General features: G+C 34.2%; 1 protein-coding gene across 9 annotated transcripts in view; it reads right to left on the reverse strand.

Moving 5' to 3' along the window:
• Positions 1-12,072, reverse strand: part of LOC114080969 (rap guanine nucleotide exchange factor 6) — a 223,218-nt gene that overhangs the window by 98,489 nt on the left and 112,657 nt on the right. For 8 of the 9 annotated variants that reach the window (XM_071612047.1, XM_071612048.1, XM_071612045.1 and 5 more), the window contains one exon: positions 3,450-3,581. The exons of the other annotated variant lie outside the window; for it this stretch is intronic. In XM_071612047.1, the coding sequence (XP_071468148.1) occupies positions 3,450-3,581 (132 nt within the window). The remainder of the gene's footprint in view (positions 1-3,449; positions 3,582-12,072) is intronic. 9 annotated transcript variants of the gene reach the window in all.

Below are 12,072 nucleotides of genomic sequence, written 5' to 3' on the forward strand. Positions count from 1 at the left end.
CATTTCTTTCAGTACTGCCCTGAGTGTAACAGTTTGAGAATTTTTACTTTCTTTGGCTACTCTTAAAGATTTTACATTTTTGCATTTTGATTTAGCACTGTTAGGGGCCAAACTATATGTGCCTTGACCAGACAAACTCCATTTTACCCTGAGCCTCCATTTCATATTTTAAAAAAACAAAAACAAAAAAACCCCACCAAAACCAAAATCCCCACTTCTCCAATGAGAAAACCCTGCCTCTGCCATCCTGCTTTGCACACCCTGTTTAACATCACATAGTGGTTAAAAAATGTTTCTTTTATTTTTATATAATGTAAGGTATTCTCCTTTTAGTCCCCATTTTTATTGGGGAATGTGCTGTTCCCTGAATTCTGATCCACTTCGTATCTTGTATGGTTTTGACTTACTGGTAGATTGTGGCTTTGGATATAAAAGAGATGCCCAAATTCTGAAGGGTGTCACGGGGTACACGGGTGACCTGCTTGCAGCCCCCTGTCCTTCTGGTGAAACAAAAGTTCCATGTCTTGCTTCAAGACTGATTCTGTGATTTGTTTCAAACACGTCACAATAGCACTACCATAATATTCTCCTTTAAATTTCTGAGTTCCTCTTTATACAATTTTAATTTCTATTCTCTTTACCTGTTCAATCTCCCTAAATTCATTAAAACTTACTTTTATTTTATTGGTTAATCTGAAAGTTTCATTGCATCATGTTTTTTAAAACCATATGATTTCATTTATATGCCTTTCTAGAAAATACAAAAACTATTAGGGGAAAAAAAAAGATTGGTGGTTGCTGGGGGTTATGGATCAGAAGGGGGGACAAAAAGGCATAGTGTTCTTTCTTAGGTAATGGAAGTGATCTGTCTTCATATAGGTTGTAATAAAGGAGGGTAAATTACATGTTAATTACATGAAACACACATAATAATTAGAACCAAGATGACTTGGTGATGAATGAAATGATTGAGGGAGAAGAGCCAATGATAACTTTCAAAGTCTGTCTCTGGGATATGACAAAGTGTCATCTTGTTGTGCAGGCCATCTGGCAAAGATATCTATCAATGTCCATCTTAAAACGAATCTCTTATAGGACAAATCGAAGCTGGGTTCAGTGGTGCATGCCTATAATCCCAGTGGCTTAGGAGGCTGAGGCAGAGGATACCAAGTTCAAAGCCAGCCTCGGCAACTTAGACCCTAAGCAACTGAATGATACCTTGGCTCAAAATAAAACCATAAAAGGGGCTGGAGACGTGGCTCTGTGGTAACAAACCCCAGGTTCAGTTCAAACCTTAGTACGAAAAGAAAGAAAGAAAAAAACAAGAACAAGAACAAGAACAATAACAACAACAACAAAAACCCCACAAAGTATTACTGAGAAAGAAGAAGATACATCAAAGGTTGGAAGCAGGGCAGTAACACAAATAGGCATTATCCTGAAATATAAGAGTCCAAACAAAACTACCAAGTGTACTTCAGTCCAGCCTCAGATTGGCCAGCTAGGTGGGTAATCTGTAGATGCAAATGTAAGTGCACTGCTCCTCCAGCATATTTGCAGAGATACTAGTTGTAGATAGCCCATTTTCTAACTCAAAATAAAATACCGGCTTTTACATCTGACCTTGAATCTCAATCTCTATACTGTCCTTTTGTCCCTTTTGTCACAACTACCAGGACTCCTTGCTCCAAAAAGATAATCGAGATTACAAATGGAATGTCCCAGAGAAACAAGGTTCCTATAATTTGTTACCACCACAATTCAAAGTACAGTGCCTCTTAGCAAGGTCTAGATATTTCCACTAACTTATCCTGAGAGTAATTTAAAGCTGCATCCTTGAACTTAATTCTCCTCAGGGTTTCCCTCCCTGGAAAAACACAAGAAACTAGAGAAGCCAGAGCTCTACTATCATTTTTTGGGGTGTGTGTGTGTGTGCAAGGACTCTTAATTCTTTCACAAGATACTTCTTTTGGGAGAGGTAGAATGTGTTGAGTCCCACAACTACACAAACACAGTAAGTGGCCCCAGAGCCATTGCATTATTCTAAGTCTCCCCCACCTTTTTTTTTTTTTTTTAAATTCTTTCTTCTGTTCACTATAAAAGGCAAACAGTAAGATGTGGATGGCCACAGAAATGACCTTTGTTGAGAAAAGCCAGACAGAAACCAAAAAATGCAAGCTTTTTCTGCCTACAAACTTCTCTCCATAGAGGAAAGCTGATTTTCCTAAAATATCTCAATCTGGGTAACTCCATAAAAGTGCAGTCTAAAATATTTCCTTCAGACTACAAGTGATTTAATTTCTACAGATCAGTATTATGGGTGGCCACTAGTAACATGTGATTACTAGGCACTTAAACTCTGGCTAGTCTGAACTGAGATGTGCTATAAGTTAACATTAAACTGTCTTCTGAAAACTTAGCATGAAAAAAAGAACACAAAATAATTCATAATGTTAAAACTGATTTTATATTGAAGTCATAACATTTGGATATACTATGCTAAATAAAATACATTATAAAAATTAAATTTTACTTGTTTCCTTTTTTATATGGTTATTAGAAATTTCAAAATTAAATATGTGGCTCACATTAAATTTCTACTACTCAGCCCTATATAGTACATCTGAAATTTCAAATAAACTAACCATGAATACCATGTATCCTCTACTTATTTTATTAGAAGTGTTTTATGTTTTATGTTCTATAATCTATGACATCAACCACCACTGGACTTCAGGACATAAAAACTCATACCTAGAGAACTGTTCCAAACATCTTATATTAAATAAAATCTCACAGACATTCCACTATCAGGATCATGAAACACTGCACTGACTTGAACCTAATTTGGATTTAACCTCAGCAGGGTTTTGTGAGGATTCTCTCTGTTTATGGGTCTTTCCAGAGCCCCTCTTTCTATTACACAATCACTGAAAATCTCAGTAAGTTTAAAAGTTTCTATTGGGGTTTTAAGAATAGGAAAGTCTGCAAATTTACTAATTTTCTATGTAATTCATGTTATATAATAATAGTCTTTACAATTCATAAACAACTGTAAATTTCTTCATGACTTATAGTTAGTAGACTTATACAACTAAATATCAACCTTTTTATAAGTTTGAGTTCAGGGGTTTCAAAAAACTTTTCTTACTTTCTTTTTTAACCAAAGCATTATATATTAAGATAGATTTGCCTGGATTAAAAAAAAAAATGAGAGAGAATGCTACAGTCATATATTACTGACCTGTACTAAATCCTTCTCAAAATATAGATCATCTTCTTAATTAGACTTATGAATTTGAAACAGAATATAAAACATACTTTTGCAAAGACCTTATGCTTGAATTTCATATTCTAATTAAAAGATATATGACCATCTAAGGCATATGCACAGAGTATTTTGCAGAATAAAAACGCTATATGCACAGCACATAATCCTAAGATATTACCTGATAGATATCAGATAAACTGCTGCTCCCAGAATCACTGGCAATGCTACAACCAGACTGACTAGAAGACACATGAGTCACCTGTGGATGAGGGTTGTCTGTGAGGTGCATCTTGGTAAGATCAGCTGGAAGCTGAAGAAGAAAAATAATTTTAGTTATTCTAAATGTCAAACTTTATGTTTTTAGGAGATTTTAATATAATGTCACTTTTGCAGCACATTTTCATTTTATGTACATTACTGTACAACTTCATTTTTAACCTAAATTTTTCATTCTTACTAAAAATCTTTTAAATTGTAACAAGCAGATGGCACTTTCTAAAATGATTAGGCAAACCTAACAGAGTAGCAAGATCACTGAACGTTTTTCAAAAGAGATTGCCATTACTAACGGTATTTCAGAGGACAAACCTCACCCCTTTTTACCACCAAATAAAAATATCAGCTATTCCCATTGTAAAGCGTAGGAATATTATTAAACACACACACACACACACACACACACACACACACACACGGGGATGTGGCTCAAGGGGTAGCGTGCTCGCCTGGCATGCGCGCGGGCGCTGGGCTTGATCCTCAGCACCACATACAAATAAAAATGTTGTGTCCGCCGAAAACTAAAAAAAAAAAAAAAAAATTAAAAAATTCTCTTTCTCTCTTTAAAAAAAAAAAGAACATCTTATACTGTAATCAAATACAGCCAAAGAAAAGGGGTAAACAAAACAGGGAGAGTTCATCTTCCCATGTGCTACTGCCACCTATTTGTATTTTATTTACAGACAGTGTCTTCTCACTGAGTTGCTTAGCATCTCGCTTTTGCTGAGGCCAGCTTTGAACTCTCGATCTTCCTGTCTTAGCCTTCCAAGCCGGTGGGATTACAGGCATGTGCCACTACACCTGGCCAGGATAGGAGATGTTATAACACTATAAGACTTCTAAGTAAGAAAACCAAGAGAAGAAGTAAGAAGACTAAGTCATTCATACAAGTGATACCAGAGTAATAAAACAAAGCCAGAAGAACGAGTCTGGAAATAGGTTTGGTAATGCTTATAATGTATTGACTGATATTCATTTCACGACTCCCTAAAAAGCAGGTTATTATTATTATTCCTACTTTATGATAAAGAACGCAGGAAGTAAGATTATATAATTTCCCAATGTCACCCTTAAGAAGTAGTGAATTAGGATTCAAACCCAGGTCCTATTTGCTTCTAGCACTCTCTATGATACTATACTTTGTGCCAGGGATGTTGGTGGTCAGATCAACATGGTTTTAAGGAGCTTAGTTTAAGAGCAGAGAGTATATATAAGCAAATACCATCTGCTTTCTATATCAAAGAAAACAGACTTCATTCCCCCAAACTTCCTAAGGGATAGGAACAATAATGACTGGTGATTCCAGTAACCATTTGAGTGTTTCTTACTTGTAGTAAATACATAAACAGTAGCAAATACACTTTACATGTCGTTTATACAGATTACCTATTCTAATCAAAGAACTAGAAGAGGTAAATACTATTATTATACCCAACTGACAGATTAGTAAACCAAGGCTTAGAGAAAGTATAATGTTTGCCCTTGGTCACACAGCTAGAAAGCAGAAAAGCTGGGATGACACCCAGGCAAACTGACTCTAAATCAATTTCTTTTCAATACTCAATAATTTCTATTTTCTTTATAACAAATGAAGTAACATAAAAAGGTTCTGTTCCTTCAAAATAAATTATTGGTTCCTTTAACTTTCTCTTGCAGCTTATCTGCTCTTTTTCCTTTTCTTCCTGATCCAGCCTGGACTTCAAGAGCTGACTTTTCATCAGCAAACTCAATTCATTCTCATCCTTTCAGTCCATCAGATCTGGCAAAACTTTCCCATTTTCTAGACTCCTTCATACATTTCCCAGATTTGAACTTTTATCCTCTACTGGAGCCTACATGGTGGGGTAGGGGGTGGGAGTATGTGGTTGAGCTTGAACACAGTCATTATTTAAGTGTATATAGGGTATTCTTGACTGAAGATATAGCGACAGAGAGATACTGAGGAGAGACTATACAGAAAGAATGCAATCATGAATACCATGTGGGAATTTTGAATTTGATTTCAATAGGCTACTATAGATCTGGGGGAAAAACAATGACATTAAGAGCAGCTATATTTCTCAGCAGACAATGTTTTGTTGCAGTAACAGAAAGATTTCAAGTCTTAAATGCTTAACCTATCATAGTGTATATTCTGAAGATTTAAAAAGTTCCATTTTCACTCTACTGCTCTGAATGTGGAACTCATGTTTTCTGTATCTCTCTCATATATATATATATAAAAGTTAATATTCCCCCCCCCATTTTATTACCAAATAAAGGCCTGGCATAGTGATACCTATCTTGCATACATGTCTGCTCATTAAGTATGTACAGCATAAATGAATGAATATATTTGACTTCTGAACACTTTGCTGTTCAGGTTTCCAAGGATATCTGAACAGACGAGAGATTTCATTTGATCTTCTGTACAGGAAACAAAAAGAAATTTAGCATATGCATATTCAGTATTTCACTCAGCATAGTGTGTTGTCAATTGTTTAGAGCCATTCCAGGAGATAAAATCCATGAGTATTTGCAAAAGTAAAAACAATTAAAGCAAATCGGTTGGTTCCATGGCTGTTGGAAAACAATGATATTCTTATGCCTCTCTACTCTTTTGATAACAAATGTATATATGGAAGAGTCAGGAAGTCCCAGAAAAAAGAAATCTCTTTCACATAGGATTCTCCAAAGTTACTTTTCCTCAATATTCTTATCAGCATCCTACAAATGTGAAATAGTGCTTTTGGATAATTCCATATATCCAAAAAGAAATAAATACTTACATGACAATTAATTTTAGGACAATCCCAGGTATCCCTCCAAGAAAAATTTAGAGGGCAATTTACATGTTTGGCCAAGAAATGGTCATGAGAAATATTTTCAGCATAGAAGGGCAAAAGAAGTATGGAGATCAACTGGAATGCAGACACATATAGCATAAAAATAATGTTACATGCATGTTCTAAGTTCTACTTCATGTTTTAAAAACTTAGCCTTCAAGAATAATCTGCCACAACCAAGAATCTTAAGATACTTTTTGCTATGTGAAACTTTTAGTCCCTTACAAGCCATACTCAAACATTATTTCACTTAAGAGCTTTCAGTGAGTTCTAAAAATAATAAATACTATATATTATTAACCCTAAAAATGTACTTAAATATACTTAAAAAAAATCAATTCTCCAATATAACAGCAATCCTCAAAAATCAGTTAAACTTCAAACTGCATTATTAAAACTTCCTTTAAAAACATAATTTCTGTGACTATCTGCAAGTCACTTACTTGTTAGTTTTAAAATGACCAAGATATAAATATAATTCTTGGATACATATTAAAAAGTGCCAATGTGCTGCTTAAAGGAAGACATTTCAGAACTCTACCCTCTACTAATTTATTATACATATAAAACATTTCTAACAGGCTTGGTGGTCTAATTTTCCCTCTGCTGAACTAGGAGCACCTAGTGTATACCTGATGCTGGCCACAACACAAATTGAACCTTTGGGAGTTTGGGAGATTCAATTTTTTTTTTTTTTTAAAGTTAGAATAACAAATGTAACTTAGACCTCATTCTCACTGGATAGATAGTAGGAAGAATTAATAATGTTCAAGATGAGTCCTGGGAATAATCAAGACTAAACAGTGCTGACCAAGACCCAGAACTATAGCACTCAACACAGTAACACCAGTCACACATATTGAGCATTTCAAGCAAGGATAGTTCGGACACAGACGTGCTGTGGGTGTAAAATATGGACTGAAATTAGAAGACCTGAAACAATAACAAAAAAAGTAGAATACCTTATTAGTATTTTATATTTTAAAAGTATATATATTATATATCTTATTACCTATTGAAATAATATTTTGGATAGGTTAGACATTAAAAATAATTCTACTAGGGTCTGGGGTTGTAGCTCAGTGTTAGAGCACTTTCCTGGCACGTGTGAGGCATTGACTGGGTTTGATCTTCAGAACCACATAAAAATAAATAAACAAACTAAGGTATGCTGTCCATCTACAACTACAAGCGTTTAAAATTTTTTTTAAACAATTTATTTTTTATATTATATTTCTGTTGAATGGCGTGAGGCTAGAGACATGCTGTATTCAGAAACCATAAGCAATCCAATATATCTCAGGTAGGGATGTAGAGGAGGATTGTAGGAGATGCCAGATATGGCATTCCTGGGGGCATAGATTTCCATACTAAAAGAAAACCTTCAAATAGTTTTAAGCAAGTAAGTGGTTGGAAGAGACTACTCTGAAAACACAGAAGATGAAGTAAAAGAAAAATCACACAGATGAGGGACAGGAGACACTAGTCAAGGCACAAGAAGATGGAAGCTTTATGAAATTAAAAGTGAACCACCAGAATTATAAGGAAGTTTCTAGGACTTGACAGAGTGACATATGCAGAAAAGTGTCAGCTGAGGGGGGTAGGGGTGGGAGTGGTGGGGGGTGGTCATGTTTCCAAGATCTAAAAAGTAGTCTGCAGTTTATTTTGTGGACAGTCTAAAATTTCTCAAAAACCCAGAGGAGACAACTGTATCCAATCTTATTAGCCCTGGGTATATCCACCAGATCATCACAGTACTATGCCCGAGGCATGCAAAACTACTGGTGAAATTTAGCGCATTCCTCATTATTTTGTAAAAGATGAGAGTTAAATGATCTAATTATTATTATTTTTTAATTCTAAGGCATTTCTTCCCACTTTAATATTTTTGAAACCAAAGAGAAAATTTTAATCAATATTTACAGTTAACATTTATAAAAGTAAAGGCAGACAGACTCATTGAGAAAAGAGGAAGTAGGTATAAAAATGCTTGTCAAGTTTGAGAACAAGTAAGGAAACCACAGTGGGTGGAGTGAGTAAGAAGGAGTGCTGGGAGAGAGGAAGACATCACATTGCCTTGTAGGTCATGGTGAAGACTTTTATTTTGAAGAAAGTCTCTGAAGGAGGGAACAATCAGCTTTGTCAAATGATGAGGACAATCAAAGTAATATGGGCTGAGAAATGATTTAGGTTTGCATAAATTTCCAATGACTAATGACTCCAAAAGCACCTAAAAGAAGGAGAACAGAAACCCAAGTGGTCTGCCTCTTCCACCTAGTAAACAGTCCCATTAAACAACCCAGTAGACCACGAAAGCAAGCCCCCAACTAAAACCTTCCCTGAGAAAAGTCAACCACTCTGAAAGAAATCCAAAAACACAACCAAGAGAAGGATTTATACTTGAAGAAGGAGCTAATAAAACAATAAGGAAAAAGAAGAGCATCCATAAAATGAAAACAAAGGTAGTTAGGAAAAGCATCATTTAACAGACTCCATATATAATACATGGTTAAACTTACAAATCTAAAATATGACTAGTACTGGTTACAAATAGAAAATGAATTAGTGAGTCAGAAACTGAAACTGAAATAAATGTTTAGAGACATTATTGACAGACTCTGATTTCCAAGATGTATGTGGAGAGACTAGAGAAAAGAAGCAATTGTAATTTTTTTTCTCCATAAACTACAAAGTTCTCATAACTGAAGATAAATGAGAATCTTCAACTTTTGTTAAAGTCCTTCAAGTACCAAGAAGGGGAAAGAAAACAAAACATTAGACAATCTATGATAAAACTTGATAGCATCAAGGATAAAACAAATAAAAACATAACTAGCCACCACTAACAAGAAGAAAAACAGATTACTTAAAGTAACATAACAAAAATTATAATAAGCTTAGACTTCTTATCAGCTGAAGACAGTACATTAGCTTTTTCAAAATCCTAAAAGGAAAAGATATTGGACTTGTTATTTTATGTCAAACTCAACATCATTTTAAGGATAAAATATAAATAGGAATCTTGAACATATAAAGACTTAAGATTCATCCCCTAAGGACCTTGATGATAGAACTACTTATTTTAGCAAGAAAATAAATGAATTTTAGCAGTGAAATACTAAGTAACATAAGCAGAATACATAGATCACTAAATTAAAAACAAGAAAATGTATTAGGGAATCAGAAGTACCAAGCAATAAAAATTTAATGATAGGCTTAATGTGTCATCACAATTTAAGGATTAAAATTCTGTCAGTAGTAACACTGGAGATAGGGAAGAAGACATGTACTTTTATAAATTCTTCTATACTTGCTAAATTTTTGATCAAAAGTTGTCTATTAGTACCTCCAAAGTATTTTTGTTGGTAATCTTAAAAAACAACCCCTAAGCTTCATTGTTAAGTTTTGCCTGATTTGGTCTCACCCATTTACCTTCCACACATAGTTTGAAACCTTAGTAGTGCCACTATCAAGCTTCAGTAATGCTTGGGCCCCACAGGTGGCATTTGCACTAAAGAGGCTATCCTCTAAATATGTGCAGATAATAGCATGAATAGATTGTGTATCTAGATTTCTTTCCATCTCTTTACATTAGAATCAGCTATCTGTCAAATGAATAGCGAATTTAAGTCCTTCCAGAAGATGCCTTTAGAAAAGATATACAATGAGCTAAGCCAAATAAAATAGTACACCATGATGCTGCCAGGGTATTTCTCCCTTAGTCACCATCAACAGGGAAACCTTTAAACAAAGACTTTCATACCTTCCTGAAAAGGGCTTCTGTCTCTATTCTAGAGATCCATGAAGAAATTTTAACATTCAATATTATTATTAAAATATTTTCTAAAACAGTTATATAACACTAAAAATTTATACACCTGTTTTTGTTTTGAAATTAGCACACAAGACAGGAATGATGACTCAAGTGGCATAAAACTGCAGATGTTATGAATAGCCACTATGAACAATAAAATTTACTGAATTACAGTATGTATTTTGCAACAACCTAGCATTTTCTATATGTGGCATTTTGCTATTTTCAGAGTTAATATGTTTGCTTTAAAATGACAAAAGGTTTATCTATTACTACTTCAAAAATACTTCATAACACTATTAAATATTTTTACATTCATAGTGTTTTTTTCATATTATTTCACTGCTTACGAATTACCACCTAATCTTCAAAAAACTGTACTCTTCAATCATAACTTATCTCTAGCACCATATTAGTAAAAAATGTTGTAAAATATAAGGATTTCACTCATATATCTAAATATACCAGCTGTTGAAGAAAGTAAAGCAACAAAATAAATTCAAGTTAAAAGAGTATGACCATAGTAATAAGTAATAAGTAATAAGTCATAGTAATGGCCAGAAACAAATGACAATTCAGTCTGAAGAGAGTACACATCAAATGCACTACATTTTTCAAGACAATAGATTGTTTAAAAGATACTTTTCAAATTGTCTCAGATTTCTTTGAATTAAAAATAAAATAGCAATAATATTGAGCTTTTTAGGCTGCTTTGTAGTTCTTCAAGTTTTAGAAAATAGCATGGTAAGGCTAATTTATAATTCAAAATATAATTTAAATTTAATAACTGTATTATATCAATCTCAAAGAAAATAATAATTACTTACTTTGGAGGCCCATGGCTGAAGACAATTGGCATAACAGCGCACAAGAAAAGCCATTTCCTAGGCTGGAAAGGGTAGTTTCTTTTTCAGAGCCACACGGATGAGAATGTTGACAAAATTGTTAAGTTTCTTTTTACAAATCATACACCACTGTAGTATTATATAAACGCAGCTTCTCCAAACCCCTTTACAAACTGAATCAGGAGCCTTCAGAAGCTTAAGAGTATTGTTCTAAATAACTGTAATGGTCCTTATTAGAATGTTCACTTTAACAAGCAAATCATGGTAAATAAAGAAGTTTAGAATTTTGGCTGTCTGGACATTTACATGTGTCCTCAGGCACCTGGCACAGACATGCACCAGACATGCAACATGGTAGCTTAACAGTTAATACTATACCAATCAAAGCAAATAAGGCAACATGCACCAAATCTGGATTTGGTGTTCCTGGATTCTATGAAACCTTTCTTCTCTGTATTATAGCTGTTTTTTCTTCAACTTATTTCAGTCTGTAGAATAAGCACTGCAGTATCCTTCTTCATCTGAAGCAAACCAAAATACTGTATCCTAAAGATTAAAAGTTTCTTCTTTATATGCATAACCATCAGAGGTTAAAAATAAAAAAAAAAAAACCCACTGAACAAATAGTAGTTAGGAAAAATGTATGCCATAAGAGGTTTATCCTGTAGAATGCTTGAGAAATCTCCAAAATTCATATTATTTCCTCTTTTCGCAAGCACTGTTTACAGCTCTGCAGTACTGCTTCTTGTTCTAATGCATCAGTAAGACAGTGCTGTTGATCTAAGTCTGGCTTTTCTGGTTAAAAATTTATGTATAATATGGTACAAAAACACTTCATCTTTTGATAAAGCAAGATTCTATGTTAGTGTCTTAATTCCTACTGTCCTTGTCTGTTTCAGAGCAGTTCCCTAAGGAGAAGCTCCTATTGATTCTATGCTCTGCAGTAAGATGAAATATCTAATAAGAAGGAAAGAGAGTGGGAGGAGAATAGAGCTAAAAGGATGACATCACCTGTACAGAAAGCCTTCAGAAACTGCATTA

The sequence above is a fragment of the Marmota flaviventris genome, chromosome 5 (assembly GCF_047511675.1).
Source record: "Marmota flaviventris isolate mMarFla1 chromosome 5, mMarFla1.hap1, whole genome shotgun sequence".
NCBI classification, from domain to species: domain Eukaryota; kingdom Metazoa; phylum Chordata; class Mammalia; order Rodentia; family Sciuridae; genus Marmota; species Marmota flaviventris.